The sequence below is a fragment of the Scyliorhinus torazame genome, chromosome 2 (assembly GCF_047496885.1).
Source record: "Scyliorhinus torazame isolate Kashiwa2021f chromosome 2, sScyTor2.1, whole genome shotgun sequence".
In the NCBI taxonomy this organism is placed as follows: Eukaryota; Metazoa; Chordata; class Chondrichthyes; order Carcharhiniformes; family Scyliorhinidae; genus Scyliorhinus; species Scyliorhinus torazame.
In genome coordinates this window covers 399,354,168-399,376,961 of record NC_092708.1, presented here as the reverse complement: position 1 = coordinate 399,376,961, position 22,794 = coordinate 399,354,168, and the positions used below count along the sequence as shown (strand labels likewise).

The following is a 22,794-nucleotide window of genomic DNA, read 5'->3' as shown; positions in this document are numbered from 1 at the left end:
ACCACACTGATTTTGATTGTTTCCAGACACTAACAGACTGATCCTGATTGTTTCCAGATCCGAACACACTGATTCTGATTGTTTCCAGACTCTGACACACTGATTCTGATTGTTTCCAGACATTACCACACTGATTTTGATTGTTTCCAGACACTAACTGACTGATCCTGATTGTTTCCAGATCCGAACACACTGATTCTGATTGTTTCCAGACATTACCACACTGATTTTGATTGTTTCCAGACCCTAACACACTGATTCTGATAGTTTCCAGACCCGAACACACTGATACTGATTGTTTCCAGACACTAACACGCTGACTCTGATTGTTTCCAGACACTAACACACTGATTCTGATTGTTTCCAGACACTAACACACTGATTCTGATTGTTTCCAGAACCGAACACACTGATTCTGATTGTTTCCAGACACTAACACGCTGATTCTGATTCTGATTGTTTCCAGACACTAACACATTGATTTTGATTGTTTCCAGACACTAACACACTGATTCTGATTGTTTCCAGACACTAACACACTGATTCTGATTGTTTCCAGACACTAACACACTGGTTCTGATTGTTTCCAGACACGAACACTCTGATTCTGATTGTTTCCAAACCCTGAAACACTGATTCTGATTGTTTCCAGACACTAACACGCTGATTCTGATTCTGATTGTTTCCAGACACTAAAACATTGATTCTGATTTTTTCCCAGACACTAACACGCTGATTTTGATTGTTTCCAGACTCTGACACACTGATTCTGATTGATTCCAGAACCTAACACACTGATTCTGATTGTTTCCAGACACTAACACACTGATTCTGATTGTTACCAGACACTAACACACTGATTCTGATTGTTTCCAGACCCTAGCACACTGATTCTGATTGTTTCCAGACACTAACACACTGATTCTGATTGTTTCCAGACTCTGACACACTGATTCTGATTGTTTCCAGGCACTAACACACAGATTCTGATTGTTTCCAGATCCGAACTCACTGATTCTGATTGTTTCCAGACTCTGACACACTGATTCTGATTGTTTCCAGACACTAACACACTGATTCTCATTGTTTCCAGACACTAACACGCTGATTCTGATTGTTTCCAGACCCTAGCACACTGATTCTGATTGTTTCCAGACACTAACACACTGATTCTGATTGTTTCCAGACTCTGACACACTGATTCTGATTGTTTCCAGGCACTAACACACAGATTCTGATTGTTTCCAGATCCGAACTCACTGATTCTGATTGTTTCCAGACTCTGACACACTGATTCTGATTGTTTCCAGACACTAACACACTGATTCTCATTGTTTCCAGACACTAACACACAGATTCTGATTGTTTCCAAAAACTAACACACTGATTCTGATTGTTTCCAGACACTAACACACTGGTTCTGATTGTTTCCAGACACGAACACTCTGATTCTGATTGTTTCCAGACTCTGACACACTGATTCTGATTGTTTCCAGGCACTAACACACAGATTCTGATTGTTTCCAGATCCGAACTCACTGATTCTGATTGTTTCCAGACACTAACACACTGATTCTGATTGTTTCCAGACACTAACACACTGATTCTGATTGTTTCCAGACACTAACACACTGGTTCTGATTGTTTCCAGACACGAACACTCTGATTCTGATTGTTTCCAAACCCTGAAACACTGATTCTGATTGTTTCCAGACACTAACACGCTGATTCTGATTCTGATTGTTTCCAGACACTAAAACATTGATTCTGATTTTTTCCCAGACACTAACACGCTGATTTTGATTGTTTCCAGACTCTGACACACTGATTCTGATTGATTCCAGAACCTAACACACTGATTCTGATTGTTTCCAGACACTAACACACTGATTCTGATTGTTACCAGACACTAACACACTGATTCTGATTGTTTCCAGACCCTAGCACACTGATTCTGATTGTTTCCAGACACTAACACACTGATTCTGATTGTTTCCAGACTCTGACACACTGATTCTGATTGTTTCCAGGCACTAACACACAGATTCTGATTGTTTCCAGATCCGAACTCACTGATTCTGATTGTTTCCAGACTCTGACACACTGATTCTGATTGTTTCCAGACACTAACACACTGATTCTCATTGTTTCCAGACACTAACACGCTGATTCTGATTGTTTCCAGACCCTAGCACACTGATTCTGATTGTTTCCAGACACTAACACACTGATTCTGATTGTTTCCAGACTCTGACACACTGATTCTGATTGTTTCCAGGCACTAACACACAGATTCTGATTGTTTCCAGATCCGAACTCACTGATTCTGATTGTTTCCAGACTCTGACACACTGATTCTGATTGTTTCCAGACACTAACACACTGATTCTCATTGTTTCCAGACACTAACACACAGATTCTGATTGTTTCCAAAAACTAACACACTGATTCTCATTGTTTCCAGACTCTGACACACTGATTCTGATTAATTCCAGACATTACCACACTGATTTTGATTGTTTCCAGACACTAACAGACTGATCCTGATTGTTTCCAGATCTGAACACACTGATTCTGATTGTTTCCAGATCCGAACACACTGATTCTGATTGTTTCCGGACCCTAACACACTGATTCTGATTGTTTCCAGACACTAACACACTGATCCTAATTGTTTCCAGGTCCTAACACACTGATTCTGATTGTTTCCAGATCTGAACACACTGATTCTGATAGTTTCCTGACCCTAACACACTGATTCTGACTGTCTCCAGACCATGAAACACTGATTCTGATTGTTTCCAGACCCTAACACACTGATTCTGATTGTTTCCAGACACTAACTGACTGATCCTGATTGTTTCCAGATCCGAACACACTGATTCTGATTGTTTCCAGACTCTGACCCACTGATTCTGATTGTTTCCAGACACTAACTGACTGATCCTGATTGTTTCCAGATCCGAACACACTGATTCTGATTGTTCCCAGACATTACCACACTGATTTTGATTGTTTCCAGACACTAACACACTGATTCTGATAGTTTCCAGACCCGAACACACTGATTCTGATTGTTTCCAGACACAAACACACTGATTCTGATTGTTTCCAGACACAAACACACTGATTCTGATTGTTTCCAGACACTAACACATAGATTCTGATTGTTTCCAGACACTAACACACTGATTCTGATTGTTTCCAGACACTAACACACTGATTCTGATAGTTTCCTGACCCTAACACACTGATTCTGACTGTCTCCAGACCATGAAACACTGTTTCTGATTGTTTCCAGACCCTAACACACTGATTCTGATTGTTTCCAGACACTAACTGACTGATCCTGATTGTTTCCAGATCCGAACACACTGATTCTGATTGTTTCCAGACTCTGACACACTGATTCTGATTGTTTCCAGACACTAACTGACTGATCCTGATTGTTTCCAGATCCGAACACACTGATTCTGATTGTTCCAAGACATTACCAGACTGATTTTGATTGTTTCCAGACACTAACACACTGATTCTGATAGTTTCCAGACCCGAACACACTGATTCTGATTGTTTCCAGACACAAACACACTGATTCTGATTGTTTCCAGACACTAACACACTGATTCTGATTGTTTCCAGACACTAACACATAGATTCTGATTGTTTCCAGACACTAACACACTGATTCTGATTGTTTCCAGACACTAACACACTGGTTCTGATTGTTTCCAGACACTAACACTCTGATTCTGATTGTTTCCAGAACCTAACACACTGATTCTGATTGTTTCCAGACACGAACACGCTGATTCTGATTCTGATTGTTTCCAGACACTAAAACATTGATTCTGATTTTTTTCCAGACAATAACATGCTGATTTTGGTTGTTTCCAGACTCTGACACACTGATTCTGATTGTTTCCAGAACCTAACACACTGATTCTGATTGTTTCCAGACACTAACACACTGATTCTGATTGTTTCCAGACACTAACACACTGATTCTGATTGTTTTCAGACACTAGCACACTGATTCTGATTGTTTCCAGGCACTAACACACGGATTCTGATTGTTTCCAGACTCTGATACACTGATTCTGATTGTTTCCAGGCACTAACACACTGATTCTGATTGTTTCCATATCCGAACACACTGATTCTGATTGTTTCCAGACTCTGACACACTGATTCTGATTGTTTCCAGACACTAACACACTGATCTCATTGTTTCCAGACACTAACACACTGATTCTGATTGTTTCCAAAAACTAACACACTGATTTTGATTGTTTCCAGACACGAACACACTGATTCTGATTGTTTCCAGACTCTGACACACTGATTCTGATTAATTCCAGGCATTACCACACTGATTTTGATTGTTTCCAGACACTAACACACTGATTCTCATTGTTTCTAGACACTAACACACTAATTCTGATTGTTTCCAGAAAATAACACACTGATTCTGATTGTTTCCAGAACTAACACACTGATTCTGATTGTTTCCAGACTCTGACACACTGATTCTGATTAATTCCAGACATTACCACACTGATTTTGATTGTTTCCAGACACTAACAGACTGATCCTGATTGTTTCCAGATCCGAACACACTAATTCTGATTGTTTCCAGACTCTGACACACTGATTCTGATTGTTTCGAGACATTACCACACTGATTTTGATTGTTTCCAGACACTAACTGACTGATCCTGATTGTTTCCAGATCCGAACACACTGATTCTGATTGTTTCCAGACATTACCACACTGATTTTGATTGTTTCCAGACCTCAACACACTGATTCTGATAGTTTCCAGACCCGAACACACTGATTCTGATTGTTTCCAGACACTAACACACTGACTCTGATTGTTTCCAGACACTAACACACTGATTCTGATAGTTTCCAGACACTAACACACTGATTCTGATTGTTTCCAGAACCTAACACACTGATTCTGATTAATTCCAGGCATTACCACACTGATTTTGATTGTTTCCAGACACTAACACACTGATTCTCATTGTTTCCAGACACTAACACACTAATTCTGATTGTTTCCAGAAAATAACACACTGATTCTGGTTGTTTCCAGACACTAACACACTGATTCTGATTGTTTCCAGACTCTGACACACTGATTCTGATTAATTCCAGACATTACCACACTGATTTTGATTGTTTCCAGACACTAACAGACTAATCTAATTGTTTCCAGATCCGAACACACTGATTCTGATTATTTCCAGACTCTGACACACTGATTCTGATTGTTTCCAGACATTACCACACTGATTTTGATTGTTTCCAGACACTAACTGACTGATCCTGATTGTTTCCAGATCCGAACACACTGATTCTGATTGTTTCCAGACATTACCACACTGATTTTGATTGTTTCCAGACCCTAACACACTGATTCTGATAGTTTCCAGACCCGAACAAACTGATTCTGATTGTTTCCAGACACTAACACACTGACTCTGATTGTTTCCAGACACTAACACACTGATTCTGATTGTTTCCAGACACTAACACACTGATTCTGATTGTTTCCAGACACTAACACACTGATTCTGATTGTTTCCTGACACTAACACACTGATTCTGATTGTTTCCAGACACTAACACACTGGTTCTGATTGTTTCCAGACACGAACACTCTGATTCTGATTGTTTCCAGAACCTAACACACTGATTCTGATTGTTTCCAGACACTAACACGCTGATTCTGATTCTGGTTGTTTCCAGACACTAAAACATTGATTCTGATTTTTTTCCAGACACTAACACGCTGATTTTGATTGTTTCCAGACTCTGACACACTGATTCTGATTGATTCCAGAACCTAACACACTGATTCTGATTGTTTCCAGACACTAACACACTGATTCTGATTGTTTCCAGACACTAACACACTGATTCTGATTGTTTCCAGACCCTAGCACACTGATTCTGATTGTTTCCAGACACTAACACACTGATTCTGATTGTTTCCAGACTCTGACACACTGATTCTGATTGTTTCCAGGCACTAACACACAGATTCTGATTGTTTCCAGATCCGAACTCACTGATTCTGATTGTTTCCAGACTCTGACACACTGATTCTGATTGTTTCCAGACACTAACACACTGATTCTCATTGTTTCCAGACACTAACACACAGATTCTGATTGTTTCCAAAAACTAACACACTGATTCTCATTGTTTCCAGACTCTGACACACTGATTCTGATTAATTCCAGACATTACCACACTGATTTTGATTGTTTCCAGACACTAACAGACTGATCCTGATTGTTTCCAGATCTGAACACACTGATTCTGATTGTTTCCAGATCCGAACACACTGATTCTGATTGTTTCCAGACGCTAACACACTGATTCTGATTGTTTCCAGACACTAACACACTGATTCTAATTGTTTCCAGGTCCTAACACACTGATTCTGATTGTTTCCAGATCTGAACACACTGATTCTGATAGTTTCCTGACCCTAACACACTGATTCTGATTGTTTCCAGACTCTGACACACTGATTCTGATTAATTCCAGACATTACCACACTGATTTTGATTGTTTCCAGACACTAACAGACTGATCCTGATTGTTTCCAGACTCTGACACACTGATTCTGATTGTTTGCAGACATTACCACACTGATTTTGATTGTTTCCAGACACTAACTGACTGATCCTGATTGTTTCCAGATCCGAACACACTGATTCTGATTGTTTCCAGACATTACCACACTGATTTTGATTGTTTTCAGACCTCAACACACTGATTCTGATAGTTTCCAGACCCGAACACACTGATTCTGATTGTTTCCAGACACTAACACACTGACTCTGATTGTTTCCAGACACTAACACACTGATTCTGATTGTTTCCAGACACTAACCCACTGATTCTGATTGTTTCCAGAACCTAACACACTGATTCTGATTGTTTCCAGACACGAACACACTGATTCTGATTGTTTCCAGACTCTGACACACTGATTCTGATTAATTCCAGGCATTACCACACTGATTTTGATTGTTTCCAGACACTAACACACTGATTCTCATTGTTTCCAGACACTAACACACTAATTCTGATTGTTTCCAGAAAATAACACACTGATTCTGATTGTTTCCAGACACTAACACACTGATTCTGATTGTTTCCAGACTCTGACACACTGATTCTGATTAATTCCAGACATTACCACACTGATTTTGATTGTTTCCAGACACTAACAGACTAATCTAATTGTTTCCAGATCCGAACACACTGATTCTGATTGTTTCCAGACTCTGACACACTGATTCTAATTGTTTCCAGACATTACCACACTGATTTTGATTGTTTCCAGACACTAACTGACTGATCCTGATTGTTTCCAGATCCGAACACACTGATTCTGATTGTTTCCAGACATTACCACACTGATTTTGATTGTTTCCAGACCCTAACACACTGATTCTGATAGATTCCAGACCCGAACAAACTGATTCTGATTGTTTCCAGACACTAACACACTGACTCTGATTGTTTCCAGACACTAACACACTGATTCTGATTGTTTCCAGACACTAACACACTGATTCTGATTGTTTCCAGACACTAACACACTGATTCTGATTGTTTCCAGACACTAACACACTGATTCTGATTGTTTCCAGACACTAACACACTGGTTCTGATTGTTTCCAGACACGAACACTCTGATTCTGATTGTTTCCAGAACCTAACACACTGATTCTGATTGTTTCCAGACACTAACACGCTGATTCTGATTCTGGTTGTTTCCAGACACTAAAACATTGATTCTGATTTTTTTCCAGACACTAACACGCTGATTTTGATTGTTTCCAGACTCTGACACACTGATTCTGATTGATTCCAGAACCTAACACACTGATTCTGATTGTTTCCAGACACTAACACACTGATTGTGATTGTTTCCAGACACTAACACACTGATTCTGATTGTTTCCAGACCCTAGCACACTGATTCTGATTGTTTCCAGACACTAACACACTGATTCTGATTGTTTCCAGACTCTGACACACTGATTCTGATTGTTTCCAGGCACTAACACAGAGATTCTGATTGTTTCCAGACACGAACACTCTGATTCTGATTGTTTCCAGAACCTAACACACTGATTCTGATTGTTTCCAGACACTAACACGCTGATTCTGATTCTGGTTGTTTCCAGACACTAAAACATTGATTCTGATTTTTTTCCAGACACTAACACGCTGATTTTGATTGTTTCCAGACTCTGACACACTGATTCTGATTGATTCCAGAACCTAACACACTGATTCTGATTGTTTCCAGACACTAACACACTGATTGTGATTGTTTCCAGACACTAACACACTGATTCTGATTGTTTCCAGATCCTAGCACACTGATTCTGATTGTTTCCAGACACTAACACACTGATTCTGATTGTTTCCAGACTCTGACACACTGATTCTGATTGTTTCCAGGCACTAACACACAGATTCTGATTGTTTCCAGATCCGAACTCACTGATTCTGATTGTTTCCAGACTCTGACACACTGATTCTGATTGTTTCCAGACACTAACACACTGATTCTCATTGTTTCCAGACACTAACACACAGATTCTGATTGTTTCCAAAAACTAACACACTGATTCTCATTGTTTCCAGACTCTGACACACTGATTCTGATTAATTCCAGACATTACCACACTGATTTTGATTGTTTCCAGACACTAACAGACTGATCCTGATTGTTTCCAGATCTGAACACACTGATTCTGATTGTTTCCAGATCCGAACACACTGATTCTGATTGTTTCCAGACGCTAACACACTGATTCTGATTGTTTCCAGACACTAACACACTGATTCTAATTGTTTCCAGGTCCTAACACACTGATTCTGATTGTTTCCAGATCTGAACACACTGATTCTGATAGTTTCCTGACCCTAACACACTGATTCTGATTGTTTCCAGACTCTGACACACTGATTCTGATTAATTCCAGACATTACCACACTGATTTTGATTGTTTCCAGACACTAACAGACTGATCCTGATTGTTTCCAGACTCTGACACACTGATTCTGATTGTTTGCAGACATTACCACACTGATTTTGATTGTTTCCAGACACTAACTGACTGATCCTGATTGTTTCCAGATCCGAACACACTGATTCTGATTGTTTCCAGACATTACCACACTGATTTTGATTGTTTTCAGACCTCAACACACTGATTCTGATAGTTTCCAGACCCGAACACACTGATTCTGATTGTTTCCAGACACTAACACACTGACTCTGATTGTTTCCAGACACTAACACACTGATTCTGATTGTTTCCAGACACTAACCCACTGATTCTGATTGTTTCCAGAACCTAACACACTGATTCTGATTGTTTCCAGACACGAACACACTGATTCTGATTGTTTCCAGACTCTGACACACTGATTCTGATTAATTCCAGGCATTACCACACTGATTTTGATTGTTTCCAGACACTAACACACTGATTCTCATTGTTTCCAGACACTAACACACTAATTCTGATTGTTTCCAGAAAATAACACACTGATTCTGATTGTTTCCAGACACTAACACACTGATTCTGATTGTTTCCAGACTCTGACACACTGATTCTGATTAATTCCAGACATTACCACACTGATTTTGATTGTTTCCAGACACTAACAGACTAATCTAATTGTTTCCAGATCCGAACACACTGATTCTGATTGTTTCCAGACTCTGACACACTGATTCTAATTGTTTCCAGACATTACCACACTGATTTTGCTTGTTTCCAGACACTAACTGACTGATCCTGATTGTTTCCAGATCCGAACACACTGATTCTGATTGTTTCCAGACATTACCACACTGATTTTGATTGTTTCCAGACCCTAACACACTGATTCTGATAGTTTCCAGACCCGAACAAACTGATTCTGATTGTTTCCAGACACTAACACACTGACTCTGATTGTTTCCAGACACTAACACACTGATTCTGATTGTATCCAGACACTAACACACTGATTCTGATTGTTTCCAGACACTAACACACTGATTCTGATTGTTTCCAGACACTAACACACTGATTCTGATTGTTTCCAGACACTAACACACTGGTTCTGATTGATTCCAGACACGAACACTCTGATTCTGATTGTTTCCAGAACCTAACACACTGATTCTGATTGTTTCCAGACACTAACACGCTGATTCTGATTCTGGTTGTTTCCAGACACTAAAACATTGATTCTGATTTTTTTCCAGACACTAACACGCTGATTTTGATTGTTTCCAGACTCTGACACACTGATTCTGATTGATTCCAGAACCTAACACACTGATTCTGATTGTTTCCAGACACTAACACACTGATTGTGATTGTTTCCAGACACTAACACACTGATTCTGATTGTTTCCAGACCCTAGCACACTGATTCTGATTGTTTCCAGACACTAACACACTGATTCTGATTGTTTCCAGACTCTGACACACTGATTCTGATTGTTTCCAGGCACTAACACAGAGATTCTGATTGTTTCCAGATCTGAACTCACTGATTCTGATTGTTTCCAGACTCTGACACACTGATTCTGATTGTTTCCAGACACTAACACACTGATTCTCATTGTTTCCAGACACTAACACACAGATTCTGATTGTTTCCAAAAACTAACTCACTGATTCTCATTGTTTCCAGACTCTGACACACTGATTCTGATTAATTCCAGACATTACCACACTGATTTTGATTGTTTCCAGACACTAACAGACTGATCCTGATTGTTTCCAGATCTGAACACACTGATTCTGATTGTTTCCAGATCCGAACACACTGATTCTGATTGTTTCCAGACCCTAACACACTGATTCTGATTGTTTCCAGACACTAACACACTGATTCTAATTGTTTCCAGGTCCTAACACACTGATTCTGATTGTTTCCAGATCTGAACACACTGATTCTGATAGTTTCCTGACCCTAACACACTGATTCTGACTGTCTCCAGACCATGAAACACTGATTCTGATTGTTTCCAGACCCTAACACACTGATTCTGCAGTTTCCACACCCGGACACACTGATTCTGATTGTTTACAGACACTAACACACTGATTCTGATTGTTTCCAGACACTAACTCACTGATTCTGATTGTTTCCAGGCACTAACACACTGATTCTGATTGTTTCCAGACACTAACACACTGATTCTGATTGTTTCCACACACTAACACTCTGATTCTGATTGTTTCCAGACACTAACACACTGATTCTGATTGTTTCCAGACACTAACACACTGATTCTGATTGTTTCCAGACACTAACACACTGATTCTGATTGTTTCCGACCCTAACCCACTGATTCCGATTGTTTCCAGACACTAACACACTGATTCTGATTGTTTCCAGACACTAACACACTGATTTTGATTGTTTCCAGAACCTAACACACTGATTCTGATTGCTTCCAGAACCTAACACACTGATTCTGATTGTTTCCAGACACTAACACACTGATTCTGATTGTTTCCAGACACTAACACACTGATTCTGATTGTTTCCCGATCCGAACACACTGATTCTGATTGTTTCCAGACTCTGACACACTGATTCTGATTGTTTCCAGACACTAACACACTGATCCTCATTGTTTCCAAAAACTAACACACTGATTCGAATTGTTTCCAAACACTAACACACTTATACTGATTGTTTCCAGACTCTGACACACTGATTCTGATTGTTTCCAGACACTAACACACTGATTCTGATTGTTTCCAGACACTAACACACTGATTCTGATTGTTTCCAGAACCTAACACACTGATTCTGATTGTTTCCAGAACCTATCACACTGTTTCTGATTGCTTCCAGAACCTAACACACTGATTCTGATTGTTTCCAGACACTAACACACTGATTCTGATTGTTTCCAGACACTAACACACTGATTCTGATTGTTTCCAGACCCTAACCCACTGATTCCGATTGTTTCCAGACACTAACACACTGATTCTGATTGTTTCCAGACAATAACACACTGATTTTGATTGTTTCCAGAACCTAACGCACTGATTCTGATTGTTTCCAGATCCAAACACACTGATTCTGATTGTTTCCAGACTCTGACACACTGATTCTGATTGTTTCCAGACATTAACACACTGATTTTTATTGTTTCCAAAAACTAACACACTGATTCGAATTGTTTCCAAACACTAACACACTTATTCTGATTGTTTCCAGACTCTGACACACTGATTCTGATTAATTCCAGACATTACCACACTGATTTTGATTGTTTCCAGACACTAACAGACTGCTCCTGATTGTTTCCAGATCCGAACACACTGATTCTGATTGTTTCCAGACTCTGATACACTGATTCTGATTGTTTTCAGACACTAACTGACTGATCCTGATTGTTTCCAGATCCGAACACACTGATTCTGATTGTTCCCAGACATTACCACACTGATTTTGATTGTTTCCAGACACTAACACACTGATTCTGATAGTTTCCAGACCCGAACACACTGATTCTGATTGTTTCCAGACACAAACACACTGATTCTGATTGTTTCCAGACACTAACACACTGATTCTGATTGTTTCCAAACACTAACACATAGATTCTGATTGTTTCCAGACAGTAACACACTGATTCTGATTGTTTCCAGACACTAACACACTGATTCTGATTGTTTCCAGACACTAACACACTGATTCTGATTGTTTCCAGAACCTAACACACTGATTCTGATTGTTTCCAGACACTAACGCACTGATTCTGATTGTTTCCAGACACTAACACACTGATTCTGATTGTTTCCAGATCCGAACACACTGGTTCTGATTGTTTCCAGACACTAACACTCTGATTCTGATTGTTTCCAGAACCTAACACACTGATTCTGATTGTTTCCAGACACTAACACGCTGATTCTGATTCTGATTGTTTCCAGACACTAAAACATTGATTCTGATTGTTTCCAGACAATAACATGCTGATTTTGGTTGTTTCCAGAATCTGACACACTGATTCTGATTGTTTCCAGAACCTAACACACTGATTCTGATTGTTTCCAGACACTAACACACTGATTCTGATTGTTTCCAGACACTAACACACTGATTCTGATTGTTTCCAGACTCTAGCACACTGATTCTAATTGTTTCCAGGCACTAACACACTGATTCTGATTTTTTTTCCAGACTCTGACACACTGATTCTGATTGTTTCCAGGCACTAACACACTGATTCTGATTGTTTCCATATCCGAACACACTGATTCTGATTGTTTCCAGACTCTGACACACTGATTCTGATTGTTTCCAGACACTAACACACTGATCTCATTGTTTCCAGACACTAACACACTGATTCTGATTGTTTCCAAAAACTAACACACTGATTTTGATTGTTTCCAGACACGAACACACTGATTCTGATTGTTTCCAGACACTGACACACTGATTCTGATTAATTCCAGGCATTACCACACTGATTTTGATTGTTTCCAGACACTAACACACTGATTCTCATTGTTTCCAGACACTAACACACTAATTCTGATTGTTTCCAGAAAATAACACACTGATTCTGATTGTTTCCAGACACTAACACACTGATTCTGATTGTTTCCAGATTCTGACACACTGATTCTGATTAATTCCAGACATTACCACACTGATTTTGATTGTTTCCAGACACTAACAGACTGATCCTGATTGTTTCCAGTTCCGAACACACTGATTCTGATTGTTTCCAGACACTGACACACTGATTCTGATTGTATCCAGACATTACCACACTGATTTTGATTGTTTCCAGACACTAACACACTGATCCTGATTGTTTCCAGATCCGAACACACTGATTCTGATTGTTTCCAGACATTACCACACTGATTTTGATTGTTTCCAGACCCTAACACACTGATTCTGATAGTTTCCAGACCCGAACACACTGATTCTGATTGTTTCCAGACACTAACACACTGACTCTGATTGTTTCCAGACACTAACACACTGATTCTGATTGTTTCCAGACACTAACACACTGATTCTGATTGTTTCCAGAACCTAACACGCTGATTCTGATTGTTTCCAGACACGAACACACTGATTCTGATTGTTTCCAGACACTGACACACTGATTCTGATTAATTCCAGGCATTACCACACTGATTTTGATTGTTTCCAGACACTAACACACTGATTCTCATTGTTTCCAGACACTAACACACTAATTCTGATTGTTTCCAGAAAATAACACACTGATTCTGATTGTTTCCAGACACTAACACACTGATTCTGATTGTTTCCAGACTCTGACACACTGATTCTGATTAATTCCAGACATTACCACACTGATTTTGATTGTTTCCAGACACTAACAGACTGATCCTGATTGTTTCCAGATCCGAACACACTGATTCTGATTGTTTCCAGACTCTGACACACTGATTCTGATTGTTTCCAGACATTACCACACTGATTTTGATTGTTTCCAGACACTAACTGACTGATCCTGATTGTTTCCAGATCCGAACACACTGATTCTGATTGTTTCCAGACATTACCACACTGATTTTGATTGTTTCCAGACACTAACTGACTGATCCTGATTGTTTCCAGACCCGAACACACTGATTCTGATTGTTTCCAGACACTAACACACTGACTCTGATTGTTTCCAGACACTAACACACTGATTCTGATTGTTTCCAGACACTAACACACTGATTCTGATTGTTTCCAGAACCTAACACACTGATTCTGTTTGTTTCCAGACACTAACACGCTGATTCTGATTCTGATTGTTTCCAGACACTAACACATTGATTTTGATTGTTTCCAGACACTAACACACTGATTCTGATTGTTTCCAGACACTAACACACTGATTCTGATTGTTTCCAGACACTAACACACTGGTTCTGACTGTTTCCAGACACGAACACTCTGATTCTGATTGTTTCCAAACCCTGAAACACTGATTCTGATTGTTTCCAGACACTAACACGCTGATTCTGATTCTGATTGTTTCCAGACGCTAAAACATTGATTCTGATTTTTTTCCAGACACTAACACGCTGATTTTGATTGTTTCCAGACTCTGACACACTGATTCTGATTGATTCCAGAACCTAACACACTGATTCTGATTGTTTCCAGACACTAACACACTGATTCTGATTGTTTCCAGACACTAACACGCTGATTCTGATTGTTTCCGGACCCTAGCACACTGATTCTGATTGTTTCCAGACACTAACACACTGATTCTGATTGTTTCCAGACTCTGACACACTGATTCTGATTGTTTCCAGGCACTAACACACAGATTCTGATTGTTTCCAGATCCGAACTCACTGATTCTGATTGTTTCCAGACTCTGACACACTGATTCTGATTGTTTCCAGACACTAACACACTGATTCTCATTGTTTCCAGACACTAACACACAGATTCTGATTGTTTCCAAAAACTAACACACTGATTCTCATTGTTTCCAGACTCTGACACACTGATTCTGATTAATTCCAGACATTACCACACTGATTTTGATTGTTTCCAAACACAAACAGACTGATCCTGATTGTTTCCAGATCTGAACACACTAATTCTGATTGTTTCCAGATCCGAACACACTGATTCTGATTGTTTCCGGACCCTAACACACTGATTCTGATTGTTTCCAGACACTAACACACTGATTCTAATTGTTTCCAGGTCCTAACACACTGATTCTGATTGTTTCCAGATCTGAACACACTGATTCTGATAGTTTCCTGACCCTAACACACTGATTCTGACTGTCTCCAGACCATGAAACACTGATTCTGATTGTTTCCAGACCCTAACACACTGATTCTGATTGTTTCCAGACACTAACTGACTGATCCTGATTGTTTCCAGATCCGAACACACTGATTCTGATTGTTTCCAGACTCTGACACACTGATTCTGATTGTTTCCAGACACTAACTGACTGATCCTGATTGTTTCCAGATCCGAACACACTGATTCTGATTGTTCCCAGACATTACCACACTGATTTTGATTGTTTCCAGACACTAACACACTGATTCTGATAGTTTCCAGACCCGAACACACTGATTCTGATTGTTTCCAGACACAAACACACTGATTCTGATTGTTTCCAGACACTAATACACTGATTCTGATTGTTTCCAGACACTAACACATAGATTCTGATTGTTTCCAGACACTAACACACTGATTCTGATTATTTCCAGACACTAACACACTGATTCTGATAGTTTCCTGACCCTAACACACTGATTCTGACTGTCTCCAGACCATGAAACACTGTTTCTGATTGTTTCCAGACCCTAACACACTGATTCTGATTGTTTCCAGACACTAACTGACTGATCCTGATTGTTTCCAGATCCGAACACACTGATTCTGATTGTTTCCAGACCCTAACACACTGATTCTGATTGTTTCCAGACACTAACTGACTGATCCTGATTGTTTCCAGATCCGAACACACTGATTCTGATTGTTTCCAGACTCTGGCACACTGATTTTGATTGTTTCCAGACACTAACACACTGATTCTGATAGTTTCCAGACCCGAACACACTGATTCTGATTGTTTCCAGACACAAACACACTGATTCTGATTGTTTCCAGACACTAACACACTGATTCTGATTGTTTCCAGACACTAACACATAGATTCTGATTGTTTCCAGACACTAACACACTGATTCTGATTGTTTCCAGACACTAACACACTGGTTCTGATTGTTTCCAGACACTAACACTCTGATTCTGATTGTTTCCAGAACCTAACACACTGATTCTGATTGTTTCCAGACACTAACACGCTGATTCTGATTCTGATTGTTTCCAGACACTAAAACATTGATTCTGATTTTTTCCAGACAATAACATACTGATTTTGGTTGTTTCCAGACTCTGACACACTGATTCTGATTGTTTCCAGAATCTAACACACTGATTCTGATTGTTTCCAGACACTAACACACTAATTCTGATTGTTTCCAGACACTAACACACTGATTCTGATTGTTTCCAGACACTAGCACACTGATTCTGATTGTTTCCAGACACTAACACACTGATTCTGATTGTTTCCAGACACTAGCACACTGATTCTGATTGTTTCCAGACACTAGCACACTGATTCTGATTGTTTCCAGGCACTAACACACGGATTCTGATTGTTTCCAGACTCTGACACACTGATTCTGATTGTTTCCAGGCACTAACACACTGATTCTGATTGTTTCCATATCCGAACACACTGATTCTGATTGTTTCCAGACTCTGACACACTGGTTCTGATTGTTTCCAGACACTAACACACTGATCTCATTGTTTCCAGACACTAACACACTGATTCTGATTGTTTCCAAAAACTAACACACTGATTTTGATTGTTTCCAGACACGAACACACTGATTCTGATTGTTTCCAGACACTAACACACTGATTCTGATTGTTTCCAGACACTAGCACACTGATTCTGATTGTTTCCAGGCACTAACACACGGATTCTGATTGTTTCCAGACTCTGACACACTGATTCTGATTGTTTCCAGACTCTGACACACTGATTCTGATTAATTCCAGGCATTACCACACTGATTTTGATTGTTTCTAGACACTAACACACTGATTCTCATTGTTTCCAGACACTAACACACTAATTCTGATTGTTTCCAGAAAATAACACACTGATTCTGATTGTTTCCAGACACTAACACACTGATTCTGATTGTTTCCAGACTCTGACACACTGATTCTGATTAATTCCAGACATTACCACACTGATTTTGATTGTTTCCAGACACTAACAGACTGATCCTGATTGTTTCCAGATCCGAACACACTGATTCTGATTGTTTCCAGACTCTGACACACTGATTCTGATTGTTTCCAGACATTACCACACTGATTTTGATTGTTTCCAGACACTAACTGACTGATCCTGATTCTTTCCAGATCCGAACACACTGATTCTGATTGTTTCCAGACATTACCACACTGATTTTGATTGTTTCCAGACCTCAACACACTGATTCTGATAGTTTCCAGACCCGAACACACTGATTCTGATTGTTTCCAGACACTAACACACTGACTCTGATTGTTTCCAGACGCTAACACACTGATTCTGATTGTTTCCAGACACTAACACACTGATTCCGATTGTTTCCAGAACCTAACACACTGATTCTGATTGTTTCCAGACACGAACACACTGATTCTGATTGTTTCCAGACTCTGACCCACTGATTCTGATTAATTCCAGCCATTACCACACTGATTTTGATTGTTTCCAGACACTAACACACTGATTCTCATTGTTTCCAGACACTAACACACTAATTCTGATTGTTTCCAGAAAATAACACACTGATTCTGATTGTTTCCAGACACTAACACACTGATTCTGATTGTTTCCAGACTCTGACACACTGATTCTGATTAATTCCAGACATTACCACACTGATTTTGAATGTTTCCAGACACTAACAGACTAATCTGATTGTTTCCAGATCCGAACACACTGATTCTGATTGTTTCCAAACTCTGACACACTGATTCTGATTGTTTCCAGACATTACCACACTGATTTTGATTGTTTCCAGACACTAACACACTGATTCTGATAGTTTCCAGACCCGAACACACTGATTCTGATTGTTTCCAGACACAAACACACTGATTCTGATTGTTTCCAGACACTAACACACTGATTCTGATTGTTTCCAGACACTAACACATAGATTCTGATTGTTTCCAGACACTAACACACTGATTCTGATTGTTTCCAGACACTAACACACTGGTTCTGATTGTTTCCAGACACTAACTCTCTGATTCTGATTGTTTCCAGAACCTAACACACTGATTCTGATTGTTTCCAGACACGAACACGCTGATTCTGATTCTGATTGTTTCCAGACACTAAAACATTGATTCTGATTTTTTCCAGACAATAACATGCTGATTTTGGTTGTTTCCAGACTCTGACACACTGACTCTGATTGTTTCCAGAACCTAACACACTGATTCTGATTGTTTCCAGACACTAACACACTGATTCTGATTGTTTCCAGACACTAACACACTGATTCTGATTGTTTCCAGACACTAGCACACTGATTCTGATTGTTTCCAGGCACTAACACACGGATTCTGATTGTTTCCAGACTCTGACACACTGATTCTGATTGTTTCCAGGCACTAACACACTGATTCTGATTGTTTCCATATCCGAACACACTGATTCTGATTGTTTCCAGACTCTGACACACTGATTCTGATTGTTTCCAGACACTAACACACTGATCTCATTGTTTCCAGACACTAACACACTGATTCTGATTGTTTCCAAAAACTAACACACTGATTTTGATTGTTTCCAGACACGAACACACTGATTCTGATTGTTTCCAGACTCTGACACACTGATTCTGATTAATTCCAGGCATTACCACACAAATTTTGATTGTTTCCAGACACTAACACACTGATTCTCATTGTTTCCAGACACTAACACACTAATTCTGATTGTTTCCAGAAAATAACACACTGATTCTGATTGTTTCCAGACACTAACACACTGATTCTGATTATTTCCAGACTCTGACACACTGATTCTGATTAATTCCAGACATTACCACACTGATTTTGATTGTTTCCAGACACTAACAGACTGATCCTGATTGTTTCCAGATCCGAACACACTGATTCTGATTGTTTCCAGACTCTGACACACTGATTCTGATTGTTTCCAGACATTACCACACTGATTTGGATTGTTTCCAGACACTAACTGACTGATCCTGATTGTTTCCAGATCCGAACACACTGATTCTGATTGTTTCCAGACATTACCACACTGATTTTGATTGTTTCCAGACCGCAACACACTGATTCTGATAGTTTCCAGACCCGAACACACTGATTCTGATTGTTTCCAGACACTAACACACTGATTCTGATTGTTTCCAGGCACTAACACACTGATTCTGATTGTTTCCAGAGACTAACACACTGCTTCTGATTGTTTCCAGACACTAACACACTGATTCTGATTGTTTCCAGACGCTAACACACTGATTCTGATTGTTTCCAGACGCTAACACGCTGATTCTGATTGTTTCCAGACACTTACACATTTATTCTGATTGATTCCAGGCACTAACACACTGATTCTGATTGATTCCAGACACTAACACACTGATTCTGATTGTTTCCAGACACTAACACACTGATTCTGATTGTTTCCAGACACTAACACACTGATTCTGATTGTTTCCAGACACTAACACATTCATTCTGATTGATTCCAGACACTAACACACTGATTCTGATTGTTTCCAGACACTAACACACTGATTCTGATTGTTTCCAGACACTAACACACTGATTCTGATTGTTTCCAGGCACTAACACACTGATTCTGATTGTTTCCAGAGACTAACACACTGATTCTGATTGTTTCCAGACACTAACACACTGATTCTGATTGTTTCCAGTCGCTAACACACTGATTCTGATTGTTCCCAGACCGTACTATTGCTATTTCCCTTTCTCCTTGGGACCACGGTCTTGCATCGGTCAGGTATTTGCACAGGTAATGTTAAATATACGTTAATGATAACTGATTGTATTCCGAGGGTGAGCATTAACTTGTGCCCCTATTAATAGACACAGATTGTAGCTGTGGTATTTGAATTAGGAGGTGTTTGCTTGTAATGTGTATCCAGAAATAGATGCTTAATAAATTGTGTCAAGGTTGACTCCAGTTGCATCCTTCACCAACTAACCTTCTGGATGTACCTGAATCCATGTTTGGTTTTGGACCGGGCTTCACCTCGCTTCTCGTTGTTAATTCCTTGTTGCCCCCTTTCTCCAAACTACCTGATACTACTGGATAATCTCTGCTTCAATGGAGAGGTTACCAACACCACCACAACCACTGCAGCTATAAACTCCTGAGGCCTCTAATTCTCTTTGGGGAGTCAGTGTTATCTGTGTATAATAGAGTCTGAGAGCAGTACATAGAAACATAGAAAATAGTAGCAGGAGGAGGCCATTCGCCCCATCACCCTGTTCCACCATTTTTTGATGATCGTGGCTGATCCTCTATCTTAGCTCCACTTCCACGAACTCCCCATCCCCCTTGGCGTCTTTCGTGTCTAGAAATCTATTTCCTTCTTAAATATATTCAGTGACTTGTCCTCCACTGCCTTCTGTGGGCAAGAATTCCACAAATTCACCACCCGCTGCGTGAAGACATTTCTCCTCATCTCAGTCCTAAATGGCCAGCCTCGTATCCTGAAACTGTGTTCCCTTGTCCTAGTCCAGAGGAAACATCATCCCTGCATTCAGTGTGGCCAGACCTGTCAGAATTTTATACGTTTCAATTAGATCCCCTCTCATTCTTCTAAACTCCAGTGAATACAGGCCCAGTTGACCTGATCGCTCCTCATACGAGAAACCTTCCTTCCCAGGAATCAGCCTGCTGAATCTTTGCTGGACTCCCTCTATGGCAAATATGTCCTTTCTTTGATAAAGACACTAAAACTCCAGGTGTGGTCTCACCAAGGCCCTGTACAGCTGCAGTAAGACATCATTGCTCCAGTATCAAGTCCTCGTGCAATGAAGGTTTTGTGAGGGCCACGAAGAATCCAGCACAAGTTTCAAGGATACAAGAAATAACATTTATTTACAATAACATATATATACATAACAGCAGCAACCTCACTTGCTGCTTACTCCTTCCTGCTAGTTCCAAACTGGCCAGCTTTATTTATACAGGGAGTCTGCTAATGATTTCTCTGCCCCCCCCCCCCTCATTCGGGAAGCTCATACTCCCACAGGATTGTGGGATTGTCATTAGTCCCCAGCCAATGGTAAGCAGGCAGGTTATAACATCCCTCCCCCCGAAGTCCAAGAAATCCACCGAAGACCCTGGCGAAGGAGGGCGTCGGACTCGTTTTGCCGCAGGCCGGACACCATTTGCACGAGGCGCTGGATTGGGCGGCGTGTAACGAGACGGAGACCGGCGCTTCCGTGATGAACGGCGCAACGGTTGTACATCCACGGCCCATGGGCCCGAGGATTCCCCCTCTGAGGCATCCTGTGTCTCCATCTCGGAGTCAGAGTCTGCTGCCTCTGTCATGTCAGCATCTCTATCTCCGCACGATTCTGTAACGACCGGCACAGGGTTTGAGTGAGGCACCAGAGGAAGATTGTGAGGACTACTTTCCATTGTCTCTGGTCTCTGCGGCTGTAGAAATGATCTCTGGGGGCAGGGAATCTTTGCAAGGGATAGCCTTCTGGGCCGAACGTGGTCTACATGTTTGCGCTGGAGACAACCCTAGGCTTGCACCTGGTAAGATATAGGGCCCGTTTGGCGAAAGATTACACCAGGAACCCATTGGGCACCACCAGCAAAATTTCAAACGAACACTGGGTCACCGGGTGCAAACTGCCGAATTGGCCAATGCCGAGAAAATCCCTGTCCCTGCCGTTCTTGTGTGCGGCGTACTTTTGCGCAAATGTCCGGGAAAACTGTCCGAAGTCTCCGGCCCATTAGGAGTTCTGCGGGAGCTACCCCAGTCACCGCATGGGGGGTGGTTCTATGCAAAAACAAAAAGCGAGCCAGTCTCGTGTCCATTGACCCGGAAGACTGCTTTTTTAGGCCTCGTTTGAATGTCTGCACTGCGCGCT

At 40.4% G+C, this 22,794-nt stretch overlaps 1 protein-coding gene across 1 annotated transcript in view; it reads left to right on the top strand.

Annotated features, from left to right (window-relative positions):
* Positions 1-22,794, top strand: part of LOC140406291 (cholesterol 24-hydroxylase-like) — a 201,133-nt gene that overhangs the window by 161,478 nt on the left and 16,861 nt on the right. The window contains exon 14 of the mRNA XM_072494406.1: positions 20,626-20,692. Within this exon, the coding sequence (XP_072350507.1) occupies positions 20,626-20,692 (67 nt within the window). The remainder of the gene's footprint in view (positions 1-20,625; positions 20,693-22,794) is intronic.